Raw genomic sequence first — 27,599 nt, forward strand, 5'->3', positions numbered from 1 at the left:
GTTTTTACAATGGATATTTTCTCTAGTTTTTTATACTGCGTTTTTTGCATTATACAAAGAGAGAGTAGTTTAAGTAAGGTATTTATTTCCATCAGTACTTAGAATTCACTATTCCCAAGTAGCTTTTACCTTCTTTTAAAGGATCTGGTCTTTCCTATCTGAAAACCAATCTATACTTTCAAATAATGTGCCAAAAATGGATAATCTTCCACCTCAAATTTTACCATATCACTTTATAAGTGCACTTTCAATGATACCTTTTATTGTTGTTATATGTATACATGTTTTATCTTCCCTGCTAGACCCTAACTTTAGTGAGGACAGAGACTATATTTTGTGCTTCTTATTATCCCCTACAGTATCTGCTTTGCATCTAGAAAGTACTTAGATGTTTGTTAGATAAATGAATGTTACCAAGGTATAGTAGAGAAAGCAGGATGGAGTGAGGGATTCCTGGAATCCCACATCTTGGATTTGCTAGCTTTATGATCATGGGCAAGCAGCTTACTCTCTTAAACCTCAGTTCACTCATCTGCAGAATGAGACAATTATAATGGCAATCGCCTTCTGGGTTTTTCTGGGAATTGGATGAGATAAATATATGTAAAATGCTTTGCAAAAAAATTTTTTAAATACTTTGCAAGCCTCAAAGCTCTCAATAAATGTATTATTATTTTTGTTGTTTTTTTCTTTTTTCCCTTGGTTTTTGGTTTTGGTTTTGGTTTTTTTGGCAGAGCAATGAGGGTTAAGCGACTTGCCCAGGGTCACACAAGCTAGTAAGTGTCAACTGTCTGAGGCCGGATTTGCACTCAGGTCCTCCTGAATCCAGGGCCGGTCCTTTATCCACTGCACCACCTAGCTACCCCAGTCAGTGTCTTTTAATCATGATTTTAGCATTTGTTTCACTCTCTGGATCATTGCTTATTTCCTAAGTAATAGGCAGAACATTTCACTCCTTTTTATTTGTTCAGATTTTCAGATTCTCCTCCAAGGACTCCACCAGAACTTGACTGGTCTGCTCGAGCATCTTCTCCTGTTTTTGGGGCTACTTCAAATGTGAAAAATGGCTTAAGCTTGAATACAAGCTTATCCCCTTCTCTTTTAGAGGCTGGAAAAAAGTCCCATCTCAAAACAATTTCCCTCAGTAATACTTCTAATTCTAGACCACAGAAACCTAGATCCAAATCTGAAGACACCAGCCTTGTTACATGCCTTAATCTTGGTTCTCAAGCAAGCACTGTTATTGATCATTCTTCTTCCATTAAGCAAATGCTTGTGAGAAAGAATATAAATGAGTCAGTAAGTGCACAGGTTGAGACTGATAATCCAGAAGATGCAGCTATTGAGAAAAGTGATCTTTTTGTGCCATTGAAACCACTGGGAGGCAGAGGAGCCAAAAGGAAGAAGACTGAAGAAGAAAGTGGACGCTGTTCCCAAACCTCTTTTGATAAAGAAAATGCTTTTCCTTTCCGAGGGGATACTCATCCTTCCGTCAATGGAGACTCTGTAATGGACAAGCCCCTGGATCTATCAGATCGATTTTCAACCATCCACCGTCAAGAGAAAAGCCAAGGAAATGAGGTTTGTAGAAACCAATTTAGGCAAATGGCCCTTCATGATGCTTTGAAACCCACACCAAAGGGCTCTTCCACTATTCGCACAAACTTAAACAGGAGTTGCATAATAAGCAGAGAGTCCCAAGAGGACCCCTGTTTCCAGGAACACATCTTCCTGTCCCGCAATAAGTCATCCCCAGATAAAAAAACACCGCTACAAATAAGAGAAGAAAATCCTGCCTTCAAAATCCCTCTACTTCCGCATAAAAGTCTGGAGTCAGAGTGTCTTTTTGATGGCCTGAAGGTATATTGTTGTACTAGGTGTGTAGGGATTTGTTTTTAAATGAATGTTTGTGGATTCCTTTCAGGTCCTAATACTGTCATCTATTCTTAGGTTACTGGTGGTTATGAGCCAATAAAAATGAAAGGCAGGATGGGACATGGAGATTGTGAACTTGCCTCAGTTCTTCAGTTAAATCCTTGTAGAGTAACTAAAACACAAGCTCTACAAGATAATCAAGGTATGTGGATATTGTCTAAAGTATATTTTCAGCTTCTTTTAAAAAAAAACATTAAAATGTTACTTTCAACAAAAATAGTAGTTCCCATTCCTTAAATTAGCTGAATTACAAGGAACTTGCATTAATTGCATTTTCATCTCATTTCCTACATTTGAAAAATGTTCGTTTTTTAATGGTATTTTGTTTCAATGCAAGATACTTCCTAACAAGATCCAGCACAAAGTACATTTCCTGGAAATACTAAAGCACAATCGCCCAATAGTTTGATGAAATGTTACTTTGCATACCTATTCATTTTCACCAATGTCATCCTTTCCATGATATTCCTGTTCCTTTCTTGTACTTTTTCAATTGAGCAACAAGCAGTTTTTGAGTACCTACTACTAAGTGCCTCAGTAGGAACAGAAGAGTTCCCAACCTGAGGGAACTTACATTCTGCTCAGAGAATGAGAATGTATGCTACTGAGTAAAGGCAAAATATATACAAAGAGACTTGGGGGGTGAGGGGAGCACTAGCAACTTGGGGGAGGGGGTTTCAGTTAGAAATCCTTTATGAGCTAGCACTTGATGAACGGGGAGTGCATTCCAGTCATGGAGACAGCTTGCACAAAGACGTGGTAGTGGGAGGATGGACTGTTGTTTAGGGAAAACAGCAAGAAATTTGGTTCAGCTGGAATGTGCATGAAGTAGAGGTAGACTGGAGCCAAATTGTGAAGAACCAAAAAGTCAAACACAAGTTTGTATTTTATTCTAGAGGCAAAAAGGAGACGTGGGAGCTTCTTGAGCAGTAGCGAGAAATGAATAGACCTGTGATTTAACCCATGCCAAGTTTCCCTTTGCCACACCTAATTTTAGTAATTTCTTCTAGTAAGAGAGAGGTTGAACTAGATTCTCCAATGTGAAAAATTTAGGACACTAAGATGGATTATAGCTTTACCAGATTCTAATCTGTAGTTACAGTTTAGTTCTTTAGAATAAAGTTACTATGTTACCAACTTTAGACACATATGTTAAATATGCTGATTTTAAAGTGAAGCAAATTCATAATTCAGGTTTTAATTATAATTTTTTTCTTCTCTAAGATAAATCATCCTTGGAAAATATCCAGTGGAGTATAGATCCAGCAGCAGATCTTTCTCAATATAAAATGGACATTACTGTAATAGATACAAAGGTAAGTTAACAAAATGAAAGCAAATTTGCTTCTATTTGCTTATTTCTATTGGAAAGGATCCTTATCTCTACAATTTTGATTCTTCTACTGATTGATTGACTCTGTAAACCCAGTTCCTTATTTCCAGATGCTCTTCTTTTCTGTCTGTACCTGTTCTGTAATCTCATCATGATTATATTAGTTCCAAAGGCTTCAGTTATCATCTCTATGTATAAGTATCTCTCTGTTTATATATCCAGTCCTAATCTGTTTTTTGAGCTACAGTCCCATATTAATATCTACCTGATAGACATGTATATCTATATTGTTACCACAAACATTTCTAAAAGGGAATTGATTTATTTGTTTCTGTGGAGGGCACCAACATCTTTCTAGTCACCAATTGTTGCAAATTTGGAATTGACTCTTTCCTTCTTCTCTTTCTCCCACATGCCCCCATCTAGTTAGAAGCCAGATCTCACCAATTCTACTTCTTTCACACAGTCCTACAGTATCTCAAATCTCCATCCCCTTCTCTCCATAATTCAGTTCATTATTACCTTACATATGCTCTTCTAACAGCCTCCTAGCTGAATTCCTTGCTTCCGGTTTTTGCTTTTTTCATCCATCTTTTATACAAGTGCCAAAATAATTTTCTGATAATATCATTCTGCTTAAGAATTTTCAATGGCCTATGTCTCTTTGATAAAATAACTTTTCTAAAATAAATAACTCTTCTGTTTGACATTTAAGTTCTTTGTAATCTCATTCCAGCCTTTGGTTTCAGCTTTAGGGAGTCTGTATGGTATAATGGAAAGAGTACTGCCTCTGGAGTCAGGGTACCTGGGTTCAAATCCTGTCTCTGATGATTACCTGTATCGCCTTGCACAAACCACTTAACATCCTTGGGCCTGCTTCCTTATCTGTAAAATGGAATTAGATGGCTTATCCTAAGACTTATTTTTGCTGCACTGGCCTTCATGTACTCTGTTCCAGCTAAACTTGTTTACTTAACACTTTGGGACCTTGGAAGTGAGGCGCAGAAAGGTTAAAGGGCTAAAAATTGAGCCCAGGTCCTCTGACTTCAAATCCAGCATCTTCCTATATTCCAAAATGCTGTTGCTGAAACTTGGTATTTTTTTCCCCCAACTTCCAGTCATTCTTTTGGGTTTTTTTAATTTTTAATTTTTTTTAAAATAAAAGTATTTTACTATTTTCCAGTTACTTGTAGAGATAGTTTTTGGTTTTTTTGTTTTGTTTTTGTTTTTTGTAGGGCAATGAGGGTTAAGTGACTTGCCCAGGGTCACACAGCTAGTAAGTGTCAAGTGTCTGAGGCCGGATTTGAACTCAGGTACTCCTGAATCCAGGGCCGGTGCTTTACCACTGTGCTATCTAGCTGCCCCCTGTAGAGATAGTTTTTAACAGTTGTTTATATAAGATTTCCAGTTTAAAATTTTTCTCCCTCCCTCCCCACCAGCCATTCTTTTGTACAAGCTGTCCCTCATGCCTGGAATGCATCCCTTAAACTGCTTCTTAGAATCTTCAAGACTTTTGGTCTTGGGAAAACTGTCCTGATTACCCTAGTTCAAGGGTTCTTAACTTGGGTCCATGAACTTTTTTTTAGACTTTTTGATAACTACCTTTTGGTATAATTACTTGGAAATCCTATTTTATTTTATTCATTGGAAAACATTAATCTGAGAATGACTCCATCAGTTTCACCAGATGAAGGGGCCCTTGGCAGAACAGTTGAAAGCCCTACCCTCATTTTTAATTCCTCCTCAAATTCTATCTACTTATCTGAATACATGTTCTCTTCCCCACTAGAGTATATGCTCTTTGAAAGCAAGGATCATTTTTCATTTTTTGTCTTTATAGCCTTATCTAACACCCAGAAAAGAATTTATTAAATATTTATTCATTGAATTTCTAAAATAGGAAAAATAAGAGCCATGTGACCTAATTCATGCTGTTTTCATGAGTTAAATTGGGTAACATGTGAAAGAACAGTTTGCAGTGTGTTAAGAATCCCTGTGTTGAGGGCAGCTAGGTGGCACAGTGGATAAAGCACTGGCCCTGGATTCCGGAGGATCTGAGTTCAAATCTGGCCTTAGACACTTGACACTTACTAGCTTTGTGACCCTGGGCAAGTCACTTAAAGTCACTTAACCCTCATTGCCCTGCCTCTCACACCCCCTCCCCCCCAAATAAAATCCCTATGTTGAAAAACTATCAGTGTAGCTTTGCAAGTGAAATATTGGCATAGAGCTCTGGGCTCACATCACACCCAAGAAACCAGCTGTGTCATCTTCAGAAAGTCACTACCATTTCAGGGCTATCATTGTCTCATTTCATAGGGTTACAGATTCAGAGCTGACAAAGATGATCTAACAGATGTCATTGAGTTCAAATCTCCTCATGTTATAAAAGAGGAAATGAAAGCCCAGAGAGTTTGTGAAGTATCCATGGTTACATAGGTATTAGAGAATTGGCATCTGAACCCCAGTCTTCTGACTCCCAAGTCCAATGTTTCCCATGTGGGAAAAGAATATATCCATTACCTAGTTCACAGGGTTTTTGCAAGTTAAGTACTCTGTAAAACCTACAGTGACATATAAATGAACCATATTATTAAGTCACAAAGCAGCAATTTTATTTATTTATTTATTTTTAGTGAGGCAATTGGGGTTAAGTGACTTGCCCAGGGTCATACAGCTAGTAAGTGTTATGTGTCTGAGGCTGGATTTGAACTCGGGTACTCCTGACTCCAGGGCCGGTGCTCTATCCATTGCACCACCTAGCTGCCCCCTCAAAGCAGCAATTTTAGAAAAATGACTTTAATTAGTTTACAAGATAAGTTTGTGGATAACATTTTAATTCTTAGTTGACCAGTGTTAAATGCTGCAAATACAAAAGCTCAAAGTAAAAACCAGGAATGAAGAATCTTCATCATTTTGTTTTATATTTGGGTTTTGTGTCATTTAAGAAATTATTTTTAGTTTGTTAGTTATTGATTTTTAGTTTGTTAATATGATTCTTGCTGCCCCTGACAGCTACCAGATTTTATTTTTTTATTTATTTATTTTGAGGCAGTTGGGGTTAAGTGACTTGTCCAGGGTCACACAGCTAGTAAGTGTTAAGTTTCTGAAGCCGGATTTGAACTCAGGTACTCCTGACTTCAGGGCCGGTGCTCTATCCACTGTGCCCACCTAGCTGCCCCCAGCTACCAGATTTTGAGGAAAATGAGAACAGGTAAAGCAGGAGAACCTTAGGTTTTACAAGTGAAAGACACCTTTAAAATTAATAGGTACGTATTTCTCATGAAACCCCTGAGGGACTTTATGCTCTTATGAGCTGATAAACAACAGCTCTATCATAAATGTAAGCTGTGTATATTTCACAAGTTTTGAAGGGATGGTTGATTAAAATGTGAATTCTTTTATATTTATTCAGGATGGTAGTCAATCAAGATTAGCAGGCGAGACTATGGACATGGATTGTACCTTGATTAGTGAAACTGTGCTTTTAAAAATCAAGAAGCAGGAGCAGAAAAGTCCAAGTAAGGTTTGATTTGGGGGTGGGGGTGGGGTAGAAGTAAAAGAGAGTGTACAGTTGCATTCATGTTGCTTGATCACAGGATGATGGGATTTAATTTGATGATAGGATTTTAGGAACCATAAAGATCATCGTGTCCAATCAGCATATTTTACAAATGAAGAAAAATTGACCACTATAAATCTTTTTTACTCTTTTTTTTTGATTTACATATTCTCTTAGTCATATTAAAAAAAAGTTTGGGGAAGATTTCATCAAAGAAATATGTTTAAACCTAAAATTGTTATATTGCTTTTTAAGAAATTACTCAGATTGAAACTCAAAACCAGAAATAAAAATATTTATTATTTTTCAAAAATACTCAGAGCCTTTTGAATAATTCAAAAAGAGCTGTGAAACTGACTCTTAACATCTATAAGAAGCTTATATTTTTTGTGGATTAAAACATTATTATAAATTTCTTTTTTTAAATAAGCCTGAAAGGGAAAGGAGCAAACATTTATTAAACATCTATTGTGTGAGGTAGAGGCAAAGCAACTTAAAAAACTAGTAAATAACTAAGGCCTAAGGACTAAAGTCTTTCTCACTCCAAGCCAAACACTATCCACTGTGGCATTTGCAAGTAAGCCAGTATTCTAAGGAAGGTGCTGCATTGCTTTATCTTTTTCCAGTTACATTCCCCTACTTAGAAAAGAAGAATGGCTCCACTCTGATGTAGAGCTAGCTAACTCCTCACCTGAAACTTTTCAATCTTTTGGAATGGAGTAGTGATCACTTCACTCTTTCCTTTACATCACTGCTATTTCAGCAAGTCAGTCATTGATAGGACAGTATGGCCCCAAATCACTGCTACCACCACCACCATAGCTTCCCCACTCAAGGGCTCCCATACATCTCAAACTGAGGAATAGAAAGGGATACCTATTAGTAGAGCTACTGAACTGTTATCAACTTGTTGAGGAGCTTTGAAACTAAATCACTTTCCACATGATTGCCTATTTCTGCCTTATATGTAAAGCAAAAAACCCCAAGCAACTAGAGTCTTGCTCATACTTCTTGTTTCTTCATTTCATATCTCACCAATTATTTTCCAAAACCATCTACCTGAGTGATTCAAAATGTGTAAATGTATAACATTTGGTTATATCTATCTACAACTCTAAATCTCCTGCTAGAGAATAGCCAAGTACATATGATATCTGGTATCTAACTGCTTGGAACAGACAGCCAAGTGACTGTTTAACATCTTTGATTTAAAGGCTGATTATATGATCAGAGAAGCAAAGAGTTTTCAGAATATGTCAGTTCAGGTTTTAAATGATCATTTTGGCTCTGTCATACAAAAACCACTAGATTTACTATGTAGTTGCAAAAAGGTGAATTCTAGCATTAGCAGATGGAAGCTTCAAGGAGGAAAATTCTGATGTGATATAAGGAAGAACTTTCCAGCTGAAGTTGTTAAGCAGCCAAAACTAGAAGTCTTAAATATTCACTCTCCATCACTGGACATGTTTAAGCAGTGACTGTAAAGGATGAGATATACACAAGAAATTCTTACATTGGGTGTTGTTGTTGTTGTTGAGTTTGGGGTTTGGGGGAGGTTTTTAGGAAGCAGTCAGGGTTAAATGACTTGCCCAGGATCAGACAGCTAGTAAGTGTTTGAGGCTGAACCTGAACTGAGGTCCTTCTGACTCTAGAGCTGGTGCTCTATCCACTGTGCCACTTAGCTGCCCAGAAATTCTTATATTTGGTGAAAGATTGACTTCAGTAAACTCAAAAGTCTCTTCTAATAATATGATTTAATAATTCTGTTACTTGACAGTGAAAATATGAATGCATGTTTAAATAATAGCAATCTTCATGATTTTATGTATCAAACTTATCTTTGGGACAAAAATATATCCAATTTATTTGAAGTTTGTTGTTCAGATTAGCTACTCTAATCAATGCAGTGATCCACAAGAGTTCCAGCAGACTTTCAATGAAAAATGCTTTCCACCTCCAGAGTGAGAACTGCTGAACTCTGAATGTAGATTGAAGCATATTTACTTTCCCTTTGTTTTTCTTGCTTTTTCTTTCTTTTATAACATGAGAATGTGAAAATGTGTGTCTGTCCTTCTCAATCTGGTGGGAGAGGGGCAAGAGAGGAGAGAATTTGGAAATGAGATCAAGTTTAACCATCCACATTAAAAGAAAAAAAATAAAGGGGTTGAAAAGATGCACGTTGCCTCATCTCTGACAAACATCTGGGCAGCAAATGGTCTTTTTTCCCCCCCCAGTCAACATGCATGGAGCTGAACAGGGACAATGAGCTAGGCCCAGAACTGAGTTAGAATTTTGAAAAAAATGAAACTGCATTGCTTTTGGGACATGGTGCTTTCAGTGATTCCAAATGGTTTGCTGATAAAAATTACCATCATTAATATTAAATGAGTATAGATAATGGAATCATCACCACAGTTTCAAAAGAATTAACCTTATAATTAAGCCAGAGGGTGATAGAAAGCTACATGATGAGCACAGGCTGGTTTTTAGCATGTTATCAACAGTGCTTTGTGTACAAAAATTGGCATAAAAATATGTTATGAGTTGAAAAAGAGTTACAATGCTTATGTAGTAAGAATTTTAGACAATAGAGAGGGGCAGCTTTTTTGGTACATTGTACACTCAAGAAAATAAGTGAACAAGAGAAAACCCTCTAATACCTTGGAGTTATTTTATATGAAAGATCTCTGGGAAAACGAGAAGGCTTGAAGAGAGTACCTAGCCTCATGAAAATCTGATCTACCAACATGCATCACACATGAACTAGTCATTTAATACTTGAATGGGTCTTTGATCTCCTTCATTTGGAAGGTCCCTCCAATGATGCAGAGTGTTAAACATCTGGGCCTGCCTATCTTATGTGACTCTTGACCATGACCTTCCATAAGTTTGCCATAAAGGGTCCACCTAACGGACAGGAGTCCTTTATTTCTTTCATGTGATATCACAGGAGTACCACTGGAATACTTAGACACTCCTTCCATCATTTCTTACCCTTCACAAACAACCTACCTCTTAGACAGTTCTTAGATTATTCCTTATTCCTGTTGTTCATTGGTTATATGTTACAGCCAGCTCACACCAACCAGCTGTGTGCCTAGTAATTTAAAGAGAAAAAAAATTAAAATCCAAAAATTTTATAACTATCCCTATTTAAAAAATGAAGATACTTTTAGTATGGCTGTGAGACATTTTATAGTCACATTTCAAAACTTCATGTCTTTGGCAACTTTATGATGAAACTCCATGGCATTCAGAGTTTGTGTTCCTTACCCCTTATGTATTAATGAATTGTTTATTGCCTAAAAACAACTTATCTTTTCCATAGAGCGAGAAAGAAAAGTGAATGATAGTCTATCAGAATTGTTTGATCAGTCAACACGTGAAGAATACGAATCCTATTTGGCAGATAGTTCTCCATTGTGTGAGCAAGAAGAAAATCTCCAAGTAGAAGATGAAGAATTATCAGTTGCTGCAAAGAAACTAAACAGTAAGTCTGTTGGTGCTTTAAGGTGGTAGCTTGTCTTTTAATCAATTGTTCATGAAAACTGTAGTAGAAGCTGGAAACTAATGTGCTAATTAAATGATCTTTCTAATTAAGAAACTTGTATAGTAGCTCATTTAGCTGTTGATATCACTTTTCTCATTCGAATTGATTTTTAAAATAAATTAAAATTTCATGTCAAAACTAAATTAATAGTTATAGAGTAGGAAAGAGAATGGGGAGAGATTTTGAAAAAGAAAGATAAATCATTTAGACCTGTCTTCTCCCATTTCAGAAACTCTTATTACTTAAAGTAATTAGGGCTAGAAGTAGGCTTAGAATCTTTTTTGGGGGGAAACATTTACATAGATGGGGTAGATGTTAAAAGGGAATATTATAGACTTAAATGAAATTATAGGTAGGTAATCTGAATTGGAATTTTCTAAGGCAGTACAGCTTCAATCTAATATGGGATGAGACCAAGCTGAATCATTTCTCAATTTTAAGATTACATCTATTCAGGCGAGACCTTTGTTAAGCTATTTAGCCAACAAGAATAGTTGGAAAGTAGTGTGGGTACTAACATGATCATCTTTTTTGAAGAAAAGGTTCTTTCACAAGTCAGAGTTAATTACTGGTTTCTTTTGCAAAAGGATTTCTCTCCAAAATAAAGCAAGCATAATCACTGAGATACATGCTAACCTGTCTGTGAGCAACAAGGAGCCTGTAGCAGGCTATGAGACTAAGACCTCACTTTTAGCATAAATTTTCTAAATCATTGAGAACATACTTAAGCCCCAGGTATATATTTTGAAAATCGAAAAAGAGGAGACAGAATTAAAGGCATCTAAAGGCTTAATTTTTTAAAAGAAGCTGGTGAATCAGCAGGTAACATCAAATTTACAAGTAGGCTGCATTCCAGAAGTTCATTTTTAAGTAATTTCTGTGGAACTCAAAGCATTTTCCTATAGAAATACAGGGCAGGTTTTAGAGCATCCCACAAAAGCTTACATAACTCATATTTCTTTTCTTTTCTTTTCTTTTTTTTTTTGGTGAGGCAACTGGGGTTACGTGACTTGCCCAGGGTCACACAGCTAGTAAGTGTTAAGTGTCTGAGGCTGGATTTGAACTCAGGTCCTCCTGAATCCAGGGCTGGTGCTCTATCCACTGCGCCATCTAGCTGCCCCCTCATATTTCTGTAGTACAAAAAAAATGACAATAAGAAGTCCACAGGCTTTACAACCATAATTATTTATAAATGCTTTCCTCAAAACAACACTATGATACTGCATGACAGGCAGTTCAAGTGTTACTGTCCTCATTTAACTGATGAAGGCCAGAGAATGGTGAGATGACTTCCAAGTTCACCTATATAGTAAGTTTGGGACCTTAGCCCAGGACTTTTCACAGGGATTGGGACTGGCCTGATGATTTCTTTGGTATAGGGAACTCTTAGAGGAGGAAATTCTCTCCCCCATTCCAGATTCACACCCCTGTGACATTTGCTTTAGAGAATTACCTTCCCTGGTGACAAATGCAATACAAAATGGGAGCCATTAAATTGTACTGGGGGATCCCTGGGGACCCCATATTAACTTAGAAAAACCATATTAATGTTATCTGTGCTTTATTATGTTTTATTTATTTTGTTAAATATTTCCCAATTACATTTTCTGCTGGTTTGAGCTACCAGGTATAAGCCATGTGTTTGGTACCTCTAACCTAGAGCACTGAAAAGCTAAATGGCTTGTCCAGAGTCACAGCCAACATATGTGGCAGAGGCAAAGGTCAGACCCAGGTCTGCCTTGCTTCAAGGCTGCCTCTCTGTCTGCTATTCCATGCTGCCCCTCGAAAGCCTTTTCATGGTAGTACTAAATAACCTGACCACTAAGTGTAACCTTTTTTTTTTTTTAATAGGAAAAGTCATTCAGAATTTCTAACTTGAGCAGCAAGTAAAAACAGCTTTATTCTCTTTTGGCCTGTCAGGCAGAGGGAATAGGGACCATAGCTCTGAGCCCTAACTGATAATGTTTTACGCTTCTCATTTGTATTAAAAATGCCTCCTATAGACATTTTGCATGCATGCCATGGGCACAAATGGATACTTAGTTTTATAGAGATATAAAAAGCAAAACCATCAGTCTGAGCATTTGCCCAAAGAAGTGGAATACAGAAGTTATCTGACTTTTTCATTCATGTAAAAATATACTTAGGAAATGCTGCAAAGCTAGGGAAATAAAAAATGTTAATATTTCAAACAAACGTGTACTTTAAGTGTTAGTATTTATGACATATATGCTCTCTATGATACCTTAGTATAAGCATCTGATTGATTTTAGTTAAACCATATTAATTTCTCATTTCTGATACTTTTGAAGCTTCTATGGGCGTCTCACTTTTTCTTCCAGGCTATTACCAGTGTCATAGCTCTTTGTTTCAACATTTTTCCTATTACCTGCTGAATGGTATTTAATTTAAGCCTTTTTTTGGGGAAAAAAAAAATTGAGGGAAGCTTTTGGTTTTTGTTATTGCGTGTGTGTGTGTGTGTGTGTGTGTGTGTGTGTGTGTGTGTGTGTGTGTGTGTGTTTATAAACCTTTCTATATCACTGGTAACAGGTACCACTAAAAACCAAAAAGAATTTTTTTTGTCTTTTCCTTTTACCACTATACTTCTGAAGAGTGATCTACACTGAGTTCTGTCATTTCTTTATTATTTTGGGAGAGGGTGCAAGTCCGTACTCTGTAGACTGGCATTCAAAGCTCTCTACCATCTAGTTCATTTGACCCTTACCTCCTAGTCTTCCCTAACATATACATTCTTACCTCTAGTCAACTTCATTTTCCCTCCTCACTCCTGCTTTATCATCTCTAATCGTTGCTGTTACTGTGTACAATGTTCTCCTGGTTCTGCTCCTCTCAGTCAGCATCAGTTCATGTAAGTCCTTCCAGGTTTCTCTGAACTCCTTCTGCTTATCATTAATTTTCACATTGATTTTTTTTTTTTTTGCTGGGCAATGGGGGTTAAGTGACTTGCCCAGGGTCACACAGCTAGTAAGTCAAGTGTCTGAGGCCGGATTTGAACTCAGGTACTCCTGAATCCAAGGCCGGTGCTTTATCCACTGCACCACCTAGCCGCCCCTCACATTGATTTTTAAAAACTTTGTGTTCTAAAATTTCTTTCGCCCTCTCTCCTCGACTCTCCCTATGAAATCAAGGCAATTCAGTATAAGTCATACATGTGCAGTTATGCAACAGGATCCATGAGCTTTGATCTTTATTCTGTCGGCTAATTTTTTTCTTTTTACCTGATGAAAATGTTTTTTCTCCTTTTAAGAGGAATATTTCTGTTCTAACATATCTTAAATGTTACTTATAAAAACTTTTGGATTCAGGAGTGGGAAATAAAAGAGATAGTGTTTCTTCTTCTTCCAAATAGGTAATACTAGAAAATGATGATAACCTTAAATTTACAGAGTTCTTGTTAAGGTTCAAAACCTTTCACATATACTTTCTGATTTTAGGCACAAGTAGTTCTAGTAGTGCTTTGTAGTTAAAAAAAAAAAAGAACCAAGCTATAGAATTTGAATCCATTTGTACTTTGCATGAGACCATGACACCCAATCAAGTAGACAAATGGAGGCAGAGGCCTGGATTCAAATCCTGATTCTGTCATTTAAATACCTTCATGAGTTGGGGAAAGTCACTTAATATCTCTCAGCCTTATCTGTAAAATGAAGAGATTGGACTTGATAGCATCATCTGTTCCTTCTAGCTCTATAGCTATGAATTCTACTAATTTCTTCTAATTTTCACAGTTTATGACTTATTCATTGGTTTTTTTTTTAAACAGGTCATGAAGATATACCTGATAAAGTCAAACAAAAAGCATTTGTGGAGCCTTATTTTAAAGATGACGAAAGGTAAATTCATCTTGATGGACATTGGTAATGTTAGAAGGTAAATGTAAGAATTGCAAAACTATTTCTATTAGGAAGAAGGTTGTTTTCAACTGCTGAAAGTCATTATTTATGGAAGAAGAAAAGCATGTCAGAAAACATCCAGTTCATTTCATGGCAGCATTACAAAGAAGGAAAGTCAAGCAGAGAAAAGGAAACAACTTTATAGGAGAGAGGGTTTATTACTTTTGGCATCAGCAGTAGTTCTCCATTTCATTATGGTACAAGGCATCTTTTATTCAATTGTTTTTCTCATTTGAAATACTGCTATTTGTAAGATTATCAAATTGTATGAAAATTTGCCTGGAATTTTCAGCAATGTAGTCTTTCTCAATTGAAAATTTTACTTTTTAACCTTCAGTAACCAGATTATGTGTTCTAATATCTCTATTCCATCTTTTGGTAAAAATCTAAAATTCTATTAATTTTGCACAATTCACATAATACGCATATTGAATCATTCTTTCTGTCATTCAGTTCATACACTATTTTTCTTGAGTGGAAAAAAAATTGATATACATTGTTAAAAAGGAAATAAGCGGTGTTAAAATATAAGATGCATGTGTGCTGCTAAAAACAAATTTATCATCTATATTATTGGCAAATTTTCTAGTAAACAAAGGATTTCAGTCAACTGGGTTCTGTAATTTCAAGAACTTAAAAGGGATATGGAGTCCAAGTGCCAGGGGTGGGGCTGGAGGAGGCAGGTATTGCTACTAGCTCTGTGCCCAGATATGCCAGAAAACCCCACTTGGAAGGTAGAAGGAGACAGTAGGAAGATGGCAGCTACTAACTTAAAAATCTACTAGGGTTTAAGTTTTTGCTCCCTCACTCAAGGATATCTTTCAAATAGCCTTCCAGTGGAGCCCAGAGTTCTCTCTGTAAGGCATCACTTTGTGTTCCTTGAAAGAAATAAGAGTAAGAATAATTTACAGTTAAGTACTTAGATAGATAATAGATAACATATCTGAGTTGTGTGAAAATTGATTCTTTGTAAATCAAACAATAAAATGCTATTGGGAATTCACTTCTTAAAACGAATAATTCTTTTGTAATGTGAAGCCACTCTCTCATTCATCTTTTGATTTTCATATTTTGGTTTCTTCAAGTGAGATACAGTTGTACTAGTTATGCACACTTTTGTGTTTATGGATTGCTTTTCTTCCTCCCAAATACTTAATTACTTGTTTCTTGTTTTGTGTACACATCAGTGGCTTTTATCCTCTAGTATTGCTCCTCAAAGTGGAACACTTTTTTCAAGAGATAATACTTTTGAAATTTGAGTTGTTATCTTAAAGAATTTAGAAGAGGGTAGTATTTCCTTCAGAGAAAACATATAGTTACGCCTTAAATTTATATAGTTTGTGTGGATACGTTGCTTTAGACACAACATTCTCTTCTTTGGCTGGGAACTCCAATCCCAGGTTTTATATTCCTTTTTTAATAGTCAATGATTTTTTACCTTGTATACCAATTATTGCCTTCACTCTGAGGGATGAATATGAAGGGACAGCATTAGTATTATCTTTTTCCATTATAGTACTATAATACCTGGAAGGAGACATGAGTTCTTCCTTTTAAGAAAAATGAACAAATGAAAGGAGTGTCTGAATTTTGCTAGGATTCTTTTATTTTTTTATTCTCATCTGTAAAAGGCTGTACAAACAATAATATATGTAAACATAATATATGTAAAACATTTTGCAAACCATCAAGTGCTATAAAAAGGTCCATTATTATTTATTTATATGTTTCCCCTAAGTAAAAGTCTTTATGGTGTCAGTCACCACATGCCAAGGTATTTGTAGTGAGTATTGTGATTGTAATTCCTTTCTGATTTTTTTGTTTCTTTCAGAAAGACCACATTGCAAAATTTCCCTCACATTGAGGTGATACGGAAAAAAGAAGAGAGGAGAAAATTGCTTGGACACACATGTAAAGAATGTGAAATTGTAAGTAATTCTTTGACACTTCCGGTCACTGCTCTGTTTTTCTGAAGAGTACCTTTATCTCCATCTAACTCCCTCAATTTTTAGTGGAATTTTAAAATATAGATTATTTTTACAATTTACAAATATTTATTTTTTTCTTCCTTCAACTTTCTCCCCAACTGAAAAAGTCCTCATTTTACAGATGAGGAAAGTAAGGCCCAGAGAGTTTAAGTGATTTAGCTGAGGATGCATAGCTAGTAAGTATCTGAGGCAGGATTTAAACCCACTAAAATGTTTATTTAAATCTTACTGAGCCTTGATAGGGAATTTTATCCTGAGAATCATTTTCATCAAGTTAGTAACGTTTGTTTATCCTGTCACATTGAAGAACAAATGCCCTGTAGTCAAAAACTAGAGTTAGAGGAAGGAGAGACCTGGTTCTCAGGGTTGTATGACCACAGGTAGGCCTCTTTGTCACTTTGAACCTCAATGTCCTCATTTCTAAACCAGGGAAAACAACACCTGTTCACATTCTGGTGATCTAAGTAATAATATATTTTACAAACCTTAAAGCAGGTATCACTATCTTATTATAGGAAAATTCAATACAATAAACATTTATTAAACTCTCTACTATATGCCAAGCAATGAAGGAAAGATACCAAAGGCATGGGAAAAAAGGTTAGACATTTTTAATGCGAAAAAAAAAAAGTTGCCAAGAGACACAAAAAATTAGCAATATTATATGCCTTCTCTCCCAGATATACAAAATCTATATGAGAGTCATCTACATATGATTTGAGGACATCTTGATGAAAGTTTGAGTATGGAAAGAACCTAGTTTGTTCGGAAATTGCCACGCATTGCTTAAAAAATCAACATGCTCATTAGAGCAAACCTTTATTTCCTGAGTCATTTCATCTTTTACCTACCAAAGAAAGCAAGCAATATACTATATACTCAATATACAGTCATGCAATACATATTTCTGTATTAGCCATGTTGCAAAAGAACACACACACACACACACACACACACACACCAAGAAAAATACAGTTTAAAAAAGTGTACTTCTACCTGCAGAGTTTGTCAATTCTCCCTAAAGGTGGACAGCATTTTTCATCATAAGTCCTTTGGAATTGTCTTGATCAGAGTAGCTAAGGCTTTTACAGTTGATCATCTGAAATCATCCTGCTTGTCATTTCTTATAGTATAGTAGTATTCCATCTCGATCAGTTACCACAATTTTTTCAGCCATTCCCCAGTTGATGGACATCCTCTCAATTTTCGATTCTTTGCCACCACAAAAAGCTCATTTTGTGATAGCAACTGGAAACTAAGACAATTTCCAACAATTGAGGAACTGCTGAATAAGTTGTATTGTAGTATAAGAAAGGAGGAAATCAGTGATTTCAGAAAGACTTTTACAAACTAATACAAAGTGAAGTGAGAAAAAACAGAAGAACAATTCTGGGGATTTTATAAACCAATTAAAGATGAAAAGAGCAGAACTAGAACAGTTTATACAATAATAAGAATATTGCTATAGTTGTTTACAAATACCTTTAACAACTGAAAAACTGTGATCAATACAATGAATATTCATGATTGCAGGGGACCAATGATGAAACAAGGCTGCAGCTAGTAACTGCAGTGAAGAGTCCTGGGCCTGGAATCAGTAAAGACCTAAGTTCAGATTCAGCATCAGACACTTAGTAGCTGTGTAACCCTGAGCAAATCACTTAACTTCCATTGCCCCAGTTTCCTCAAATGTAAATTGTATGTAATAATAGCATCTACCTTGCAGGGTTGTTGTGAGGATCAAATGTTCTAATATTTGTAAAAAATGCTTAGCACAGTGCCAGGCTCATAGAAAGCACTATATAAACCATTATTCACATTTTTTATCCATTACAGAAAGGATTCGGATTTGGAATGAGACATATATTTCTGTATGCAGCTTTTGAGGGAATTTGTTCTACTGGACTATGCATATTTGTTACAAGAAACTTGTTTTTCTTTTCATTGAGAACAAGAGAAAATAGGTTTCTGTTCATTTTTTTTTAATAGAGAGGAGGGAGGGATGGTACAGAAATGAGCTGTCAAGTATACTTTCAGATGAGGTCACTATTGGTTTTACCTACTTTTTTTTACTTAGTTACGAGAGATATCTTATTAAGCAGGAGTAATCTGTAAAGGTTTGAAATGTAAAAATAAACACAATAAAATGTTTACAAAAGTCATTATTGGGGAAAAAAGTGATGATGAAATGAAATAATAATTTGTAAAAGTACATACCCTTTTTGAACCCCACATCAGCTGATTTGGGATTGATTTGGTTCTTCTTTTAAAACTTTATATCAACCAGAAGTTGCTATCTTTTAGATTAACTGTCTAGCACCAATTCATTTTGGCATATAGATCATCCCATTTTGCATCCCATTTGTTTTTGTTAACTTTTTTTTTTGCCAGCTTAGAAAATGTCATTAGCAGTGAATAGTCTTTATCTTCATTGTCCTAGTATTTTTTTTTCTCATAGCATATCTCTGTACAATACTAAAGAGTCAATATAAATATGACGCTATATCCAATTATTTTCTCATGGCATGAGTCAGAACAAAGATTTAATGTAGACTTCTAGACATCCCTGTTTTGAAGTATATTCATTGTTTTCTATAGGGGTCTCAGCAAGATCCAGTTTAGCTGGCTAATTCCATAGACAAACTACATATAATTGGATTGTGTGGGACTTGGGGTTCAATTTCTTTCTATCTTTGTAATCTCTCTTCATTAGCCCATAGTTGAGCATTTGGCTATATGTTTAAAAAGTTTTCAAAATTCTGCAGCTTTGTAATAGCTAAGACATAGACAGTAAATAAACATTTTAAAAGTGTACTATGTGTCCAGCAGTGTGGTACATTCTGGGAATACAAAGAAAGACAAAAGACAGTTCCTGTTCACAAGAAGCTCACAATCTAATTTGTTCTGTCATGTCCAACTCTTTTTTATTCAATTTGGGGTGGGTTTTTTTTTTTTTTTGGCAGAGATACTAGAGTGGTTTGGCATTTCTTTCTACAGCTTATATTACAGATGAGAAAACTGAAGTGGGGTTAAGTGACTTGCCCAGAGTCATATAGCTAGTAAGTGTCTGAAGCCAGATTTGAACCTAGGAAAATGAGTTTTTTTTTTAATCCAGGACCAGCACTATGCACTTCGCCACTTAACCTGTCCTACCCTCTAAAGGGGAGACAACATGCATACAACTTTGTACAAACAAGATATATACAGGATAAACAGGAATATAAACAGGTTAAGCTCCTCCTAGCTTAAAGAGACTTAATCTTTTAAGTCATTTTGTTGAAATTGTCAGCATTACATTTTAATCCTAAAGAATATATTTAAGCTACTCTTCATCAGCTTCCCAAGTACTTAAAATTTGGAGAACTGACAAGTAAGTTTCTGGCAAACTTCAGTATCATACTTTCTCTGCAATGCTATTATTGCTTCTCTCTCATTCCATTTAATTTTTCTTTTTATGTCACTCTGATTACAGTCCGTCCCATAATTTTTTCTCTCCTGCACACTGACATTGTTGTGTATTAAAATCTCATCTGTGCAAATTTTTAAAATATATACATGAAAATACATGCACACACACACAAACGCATTGTGATTGTGAAAAGAGCACCATACTGAGAGTTCAGAGGCTTGCTTTTTCAAGTCTTGCCTCTGATTTTCACCTTTGTAAAATGAAAGGCTTGAACTAAATGATTAAGGCCCTTTCCCAATACATTTTTTTGATCATATGTAGTCTTCAAACTGCTAAAATAAAATATTAATATCTTTAAGTCTGTTTTTTGAGTGTTTTACGTAAGATTTTCATATATACACATATGTGAGGTTTTTATCATTGCAGTTTGTCAAGAATAGAGTTCATTGGTAATTGAAAACTATATATAGCTTTTGGAGAAAGGCTTAGTAACTGCAAACATTCAACCCTAAAACAGAACAATTTAAAAAATAACATTGAAGAACACAAAACATTGAGAGTGTTCTCCTAATGTTGATTTCCTATATTAAAGAGCCATTTGCTTTTGGACACTGATGCCCACTTCAGGGGTGGAGAAAAAACTTACTAATCTTTATTATTAGTATTATGCAGATATTCCAGAAGAAGAAAGAGAAAAGAAACTAGCCTCCTGTTCAAGACACCGTTTCCGCTATATTCCTCCTAACACACCTGAAAATTTCTGGGAAGTTGGGTTTCCTTCAACTCAAACTTGTGTGGATAGAGGTGAGAACATATGACTACTTGCTTCCAAGCTTCAAAAATCTGATTTCCCCAACATTAATGTGTCCTCCTCTCTATTGTTGTTCAACTGTGACTTAATTTAGGATGTTTTTGGCAAAGATACTGGAACGGTTTGCCATTTCCTCCGGCACTGACGTAAACAGGGTTAAGTAACTTGCCCAAGGTCACACATCTAGTAAGTGTCTGAAGCCTGTTTTGAACTCAGAAAGATGAGCCTTCCTAACTCCAGGCTTAGCACTCTGTCTACTTTGCCATTAGATGTCCTCCACTAGAATTCAGTCACACCTGTTCCATAACTTTGTAGTTTCACAAGTTTTGTCTTGGAAAGAAGATAGGAGGAACGTTCCACTTTACAAACTCAACCGAAGAATCACTTTATTAAACTCATGATGGGGATTGAGAAGACTTTCAGGTCTTAAGTCTGTTAACCAGTGTATTTAAGCCAAAAAAAAAAAAATATCCATCTAGTGCCAGTCTTTCAGTGGTAAAGCTCTCAATTTAGCTAGGTTGTTCTCCAGGACATGGTTATCTCTAGGCCCACACTGGAAGCCTTTCCAGCTTGGTCAAGATTGTCAACTTTTCATCTACTAGTACCACCTTTAAAAAAAGGAGTCCCCTTCTATAGAAGTAAGGCACTGGAAAAAGGATGTTAATGGAGGAAGAGAATATCTAGGAATTGATATAGCTTTATGTCTTTAGTGAACATATCTAAAATTCAAATTAAGTGCAGCTTTTCCAACATAAGAGATCTTGAAACCTAACAGGGATTTTGTTCCAAATTGCTGAGATTAGAAAGACTTCTGCATTATTTTTCTATAAACTGTAGTGTGATTTCATTGTGGACAGCAGCATAAAATGTTTTGTCAAAATACAATTAAATATGTATCCTATTTTATAATCACATTTATAGAGAAATCATCATTTAAGATTTTGTGCACAGAAAGCTTACTTTTTATATAAGTGAGTCTACGATTTGAAGTCTTTGATTCAGATCTCAGGCCCACAATTTGGTACCTGTGTGCCTTTTGATAAATCACTTAAATTCTGGAGAATTCTGTTTTCTCATCTATAAAATAATTGGACTAAATGGCCTCTAATGGCCCTTGCAGTTTTATCTATCTATCTGTCTCTGTCTGTCTGTCTGTCTATCTCTACCTTTCTACTATCTCTCTGTCTATCTATTTATCTGTCTATCTATCACTCATTATATAAGAGCATTGTCCACAAAACAGTAGAATAAAACTGCATAAAGATAAGAAGTAAAGGTAATTTTTACAGTCACTTTGGCTTAATATACTGGTCAACAGACTTAAGATCTTGAAAGTCTTCTCAATTCCATCATGAGTTTAATAAAGTGATTCTTAGGTTGAGTTTGTTAAGTGGGACCCTCCTATCTTCTTTTCTAAGTCAAAATAGCTACACAACTTATTTGATAAATGACTATGCAAATATTTCTTTAATGTCAGAGGGAATAAAAGGTAGATTGAGCTAAAAACAAATGCAAAGAACTAGGAGCCAACTAGTAAAGTTAAAATAGATCTGTCTAGAAATTTAGGCAGTGGAGAGAAAAACAGGAAAAGGTAAAGGGGAGAAGAGACCTTAAGAAAACAGAGTATCTACAAGGAAACAAAGATAGTCTGAGTAAGTTCTAAGTAGACATATTTTGTCAGACCCAGCCCTTTTCTGTAGCTTTGGATAAGTTATTACCTATCCTCATATCACATACCCTTGTAAATTCTAAGTTAGTTCTTCAGTAATTGGCAGCTGTTCATAGCTCTTTATTTGCCCATATCGTCTTCGTTTTTATAAGATAAAAGGTATAACATTTTCACATGAAGGAAATCATTCTCTAGGCATCATGGCCAGAGCAGTATCATTGCCTTATATAGAATTTACCACAGTATAATCAGTGATCGTGAGTTCCATTCTGGGCACCACATTTTAGAAAGGATATCGACAACCAGTGGGAGGTGACCAGAATGTTGATTGAGGTGTCATAAAACCAAATCATAACAAATATAAGTTGAAGAAACCAGGTTTGTTTATCCTAGAGAAGAAAAGACTTCAAAAAGATAAGGAAGTCGTTTGCACATATTTTAATTATTCATCAGTAAGTTTTTATTAGGGACCAAGGTGCTAAGGATACAAGTACAAAGAATGAAACAATCCCTATTCTGAAGGAGGTTATGTGTGGAAGGATTAAATTTACTTTGCTTGTTCCCTGAGTAAACAAGCTAGAACCAGCTGGTGACTATTGTAGAGAAGTGGCTGTATTGAAAAATGTCTTATCAATTAGAATGAGCAATTTTCAGGCAGAAGCCTAATGAATATTGTAAAGATTTCGGTTTTGATTAATTAGTTGGACTAGATGACCTTTCAAGTCTCTTTAAATTCTGAGATTCTTTGACACTGATAATAAAGGCAGGCCAAGCACTTGGGCTAGCCCATCAACCAGAGGTTCCCCACTACTGGACCAGGTTCTTCATTGTTGTTTTTTTGTTTGGTTGTTGTTGGTTGGCTCTTTTTTCTCATTTATTGTTTATAGACAATTTCAAATAGTAGCTTTAATAAGTAGGAAGTATTTCATACCTCAGAATACTTCAGATGTCTATGACTTGTTACATGATCTTTGAGAGTTTCTATAGCTAAAAAATGTATAACTGAGTCAACCTGGCAATAATCTGAACTTAAGCTGAGCTTCAATATATACATCGTCACAAGGCCCATTTTCAAAACCTTTCCAGCTTGGTTCAAGACCTATCAGAATTTCTCTCCCATAAGTAGAGTCTCAGAAAACCAAGACCACCACCTCTACATCAAGATTAGGCACAATAGAATATACTTCAGAATGTATTAAAAGAAATGTTTATGAACTAAATTGCTAAAGGAAAAATAAAATGCAAATAATATAAGATTTTAGCAGCCTGTACCTTTCTTAACAATGAGTTATTTTCATGACTAATGCAGAAATAGGATTAATGTTATTTTATATATATATAAATAACCTATATCAGATTACCTGCTGTCTAGGGGAAGGGGGAGGGAGGGAGAAAAATCTGAAATTGTAAAGCTTGTATAAACAAAGGTTGAGAACTAGCTTGACATGTAACAGAAAAAAAAATAAAATACTTTATTAATTTAAAAAAAACCCAATGAGTTATTTTTTGAAAGTCCTGATTTTTTTTTTTCCCCTCAGGGTACATTAAGGAAGATCTTGATCCTTGTCCACGTCCCAAAAGGCGGCAGCCTTACAATGCAATGTTTTCTCCAAAAGGCAAAGAACAGAAGACATAGATATCGAGGAAATTGTATAAGGTGCCAGAACAAAATTCATCATTTATTTATAGTTAAAGTTGGAATAAAAAACTCATTTGTTCCCCTCTCAAATCTGCAATACCCTGATTTATATATCATTTAAATACAATATATCAGGAAATATTATTTAAAATAATTTTAAGTACATTTATTGTGCTTACGCATTTTTTCTTGATTTTGCACCTTTGAAACAAAGGGGTGCTTCCATTTTGCACTGTGTAACTTAAAGGGGTGGATTTTATCCTTTGTTTTTTTGTAATATCTAAATATAATAAAAAAGATTGTGATAGATTTCATTATTGACTTGTTACTTTCCAAAATAGCCTTCTTGAAGGCTTGACTTCAAGTTTCCTGCGTGCATTCCTATTTTCAGTTTCAATTTGGAATTATGCACAGTGCCTGGCACATATAATAAATGCTTGTTTCCTTCCTCCTTCCCAATCTAAGCTAAGACTGGAAAGGCAACACTTACACTCAGATAACTGGCTTATACATTAACAAAAAAAGTTGGGGGATGACAGAGTGGAGGGTGACAACCACAGCCAATTATGATAAATAAGATTAGATCAAGTGGAGTCTTTAATAGAATAAAAGAACATGCTTAGAAATAGGTCCTAGATTTGAAACTATGCCCCCCAAATTACTAGACTATTACTAGACCCTTTGACTCAATGATACTTAAACTAATTCTGTACCACAAAGATCCAAGTATGAGGAAAAAAAGACTCACATGACAACAGTAAAAACACAGCAGCTCTTTGTGGTAGCAAAAAACCGGAAGCTAAGGGGGCACCAGCAGTCATTTGGGAAATGGCTAAGCAAATTGTGTAACATACACCAAGCTGGAAAGGTACCCTCTTAACATGAAAAGAGCATAAAGGAGATAGTGGCCAATAATGTCTGAATAGTGCTGAATTGAGAAACAAAAGAGAAAAGGGAATTCTTGGTGAATGGACTCCATTTTTTCAGCAAAATATGAAACAAGGTCTCAGCTGAGAGGGTAAAAGGAAAGGGAGCCATGAAAGGTTTGAGGAGGGCTGAAAGGGTTTGAAAAAGTCATTGTGGAGAGGATGGTAAATTAATTAGGGAGATACAAAAAAGGATTACCTTGTCACAATGAAGACCCATTTGAGATTATATAACATAAACCTGTAGTAGATCCAGTTAGCATGGTTTTGCAATGTTTCTTCAGCTTCATGCAGCAGTATTTGAGAAGGCACCAGATAGTGGGAATAACCCAAGGCTGGGCTTTTAGAAGGGCAAGAGTTTCAAAACCATGAACTTCTACTTATAGATGGATGGATGGATGGATGGATAGATGGATGTGTGTATACGTGCAGGTGCATGTACATATGTGTATAAACATGTATGTGTGCATACATGCGTGTATATGCATATGTGTGTGTGTATATAAAATTCTATGTGTTATTTTCACAATTGTCCAGCTTCTACATGCTTCTTTTTCAACTATTGTCTTCCCTACATTTTGAAAAAGGTTTCAACGACCCTCTATTTTTTGGCATCTATATTTGCCATTATTGCTAACTCCTCCCTCCCTTTCCCAAACCCTTCCCCAAATCAAAAAAGGAGAGAGAAAATAAAATTCTTATGATAAACGGAATTAGACAAAACAAATCCACAAAGTGGACATGTTCAAAAATGTATGGCCCTGGGGCAGCTTAGGTGGTGCAGTGGATAGAGCACCGGCCCTGGAGTCAGGAGTACCTGAGTTCAAATCCAGCCTCAGACACTTAACACTTACTAGCTGTGTGACCCTGGGCAAGTCACTTAACCCCACTTGCCTCACTAAAAAAAAAAAAAAGTATGGCCCTTTCTATACTTTGAATCTATCGCCTCTCTGGAGGGAGATGGATAACATGCTTCATCATGGGTCTTCTCAGTCAATCCTTCATTTCATTAATGGCTTTAAAAATTTTTGTTTTCTTTTACCTATGTTGCCTATGTATAAATTGTTCTACTGGTTCTATTCACTCCACGCCTCTGATTTGAAAATTAATTGAAAATGACAATTCCATCAGTAACTAGTCAGTTCTGACTTTTAAAATAAAAACCATTTCATTTTTTTCATGATGCTATTTAGTGTTCATTATGCCCAATGCCTCTTGATTCTTTTCTCAAATAAAATATTTGTGATAAATAATATGAAACCTCTGTAGAGTCTATAGCCTTTAGCCTCTATCATTTGTCCCATATCATGTATTTCCACATTTTCACCATCCTCCCTATTCCCATCTTTACACCAAAATTACTATTTATACACATATGTATGTATATGTATGCATACACACACACACACACACGCACACATAAAATTTGGAAGATTTCGGTCCTTTGAATTTCTTTATCTCCTCATGTACAGCAGATGTATGTAATCTGCCATAATTTTCATGGTGATCTTTCTGCAAATGTTCTTGAATTCTACATGACCAGATGGCCAAATGTCCCGTGAGTATTTCTTATTGCCCAGGATATACAATAAAACCAGTTCTTGTAACACCTTTATTTGCTTCTCCAAGGAGAATCTATGAGCTAACCTTCCAATTAGCTGCAACTTCCTTTGGTCTTCTGGTTTAGTAAGAATATTTCTAATATTGATATGAGATTGATAAGATTCAGTTCTTCCAGTTGCATGTCCATTCACTGGTCATGGGACCAGAGATTCAATTTAGATACAAAGAATGTTTCTGTGAGGGTACAGTGTTTCCATAGGGACTACCAGTCCCTATAAGTCCCTTATAATGGACACTTATCTGTTGGCTTCAACACTACCACAGCCTGGACTGGATGGACTTACAGATTCAGTGAAAGCTATAGAAACATCATAGGGCTTAAAGGAGAAACAAAGAAGAAAGAAATGGAAACGGCCACAGCACAGCCATGCCTGCTCCCCTCCAAGCTAATTTGTCTCATTAGATTCATTGCAGTCAGGCGATGACTTGGGGGTATTTGAGGCAGTACTCCTTGCAGTGCTAGGGATTTAGAGATAGACAGGTACATAATTTATAGGACCATAGATTTAGAACTGAAAGGGACCTTAGAAGTCATTGAGGCCAACCGGCTCATATTACATAGGGGGAAATTGAAGCTGAACCCAGCCCTTAACCCAATGCCTGGCACATGGTAGACAGTAAATGTGTGTTAACTTGAATTGATTGAAGCACAGAGAGGCTAAGCTACTTGCACAAGATCACAAAGATAATAAGTATCTGAGATGGTATTTGAATCTATGTCTTCCTGATTCCAAAGCCAGTGCCTCATCCTCTGCCTTCCAGACCAACTGGATGCAATGTAGAATTTCCACAAGCTATGACAGCATGGAAGTAGGGACCCTGCAGTCTGTTTCAATCTGTCACTTCCCAGTGTACCTGACACATAGCAGTTGCTTAATAATATTCATTCATTCATTCATTTGCCTGGGATAAAAAAAAAAAAAATCAATGCATTCCAGTGCTTCTCAATCTGCTATAGGAAAACCAGTGTGAGTTAATTGCCTGTGTTCTGCTTCTATTTTAGTGGAAGGACTGAGATCTATCATAAGATACTAAACTTTGGGGTTTTCTTTCAGTTTAAGAGACTGAACAAAGTGAAAATGAAAGGTGGGTTGGTACTGGAAGGTGATTTGATTATTGTTTATTATAGTACAGGTCTAACACTTCTTGATTTTGCCATGCTTTTGCCAAATCTAATGAAACTATTTAACCATGATTTTGAGGCTGAAGTGATTTGTAAACAACATGAAGGATCTAACGG

The 27,599-nt window shown here is 35.9% G+C and overlaps 1 protein-coding gene across 2 annotated transcripts in view; it reads left to right on the top strand.

Moving 5' to 3' along the window:
- Positions 1-24,127, top strand: part of RBBP8 (RB binding protein 8, endonuclease) — an 80,414-nt gene extending 56,287 nt beyond the window's left edge. The window contains exons 11-19 of one of the 2 annotated variants that reach the window (XM_043978949.1): positions 972-1,860; positions 1,951-2,077; positions 3,160-3,251; positions 6,684-6,789; positions 10,159-10,320; positions 14,165-14,234; positions 16,126-16,222; positions 20,354-20,495; positions 23,710-24,127. In XM_043978949.1, the coding sequence (XP_043834884.1) occupies positions 972-1,860; positions 1,951-2,077; positions 3,160-3,251; positions 6,684-6,789; positions 10,159-10,320; positions 14,165-14,234; positions 16,126-16,222; positions 20,354-20,495; positions 23,710-23,807 (1,783 nt within the window). In that variant the 3' untranslated portion in view covers positions 23,808-24,127. The remainder of the gene's footprint in view (positions 1-971; positions 1,861-1,950; positions 2,078-3,159; positions 3,252-6,683; positions 6,790-10,158; positions 10,321-14,164; positions 14,235-16,125; positions 16,223-20,353; positions 20,496-23,709) is intronic. The other variant, XM_043978950.1, reaches the window with a different exon arrangement.
- The last annotated feature ends 3,472 nt before the right edge of the window (positions 24,128-27,599 follow it).

Source organism: Dromiciops gliroides, chromosome 1 (genome assembly GCF_019393635.1).
Source record: "Dromiciops gliroides isolate mDroGli1 chromosome 1, mDroGli1.pri, whole genome shotgun sequence".
NCBI classification, from domain to species: domain Eukaryota; kingdom Metazoa; phylum Chordata; class Mammalia; order Microbiotheria; family Microbiotheriidae; genus Dromiciops; species Dromiciops gliroides.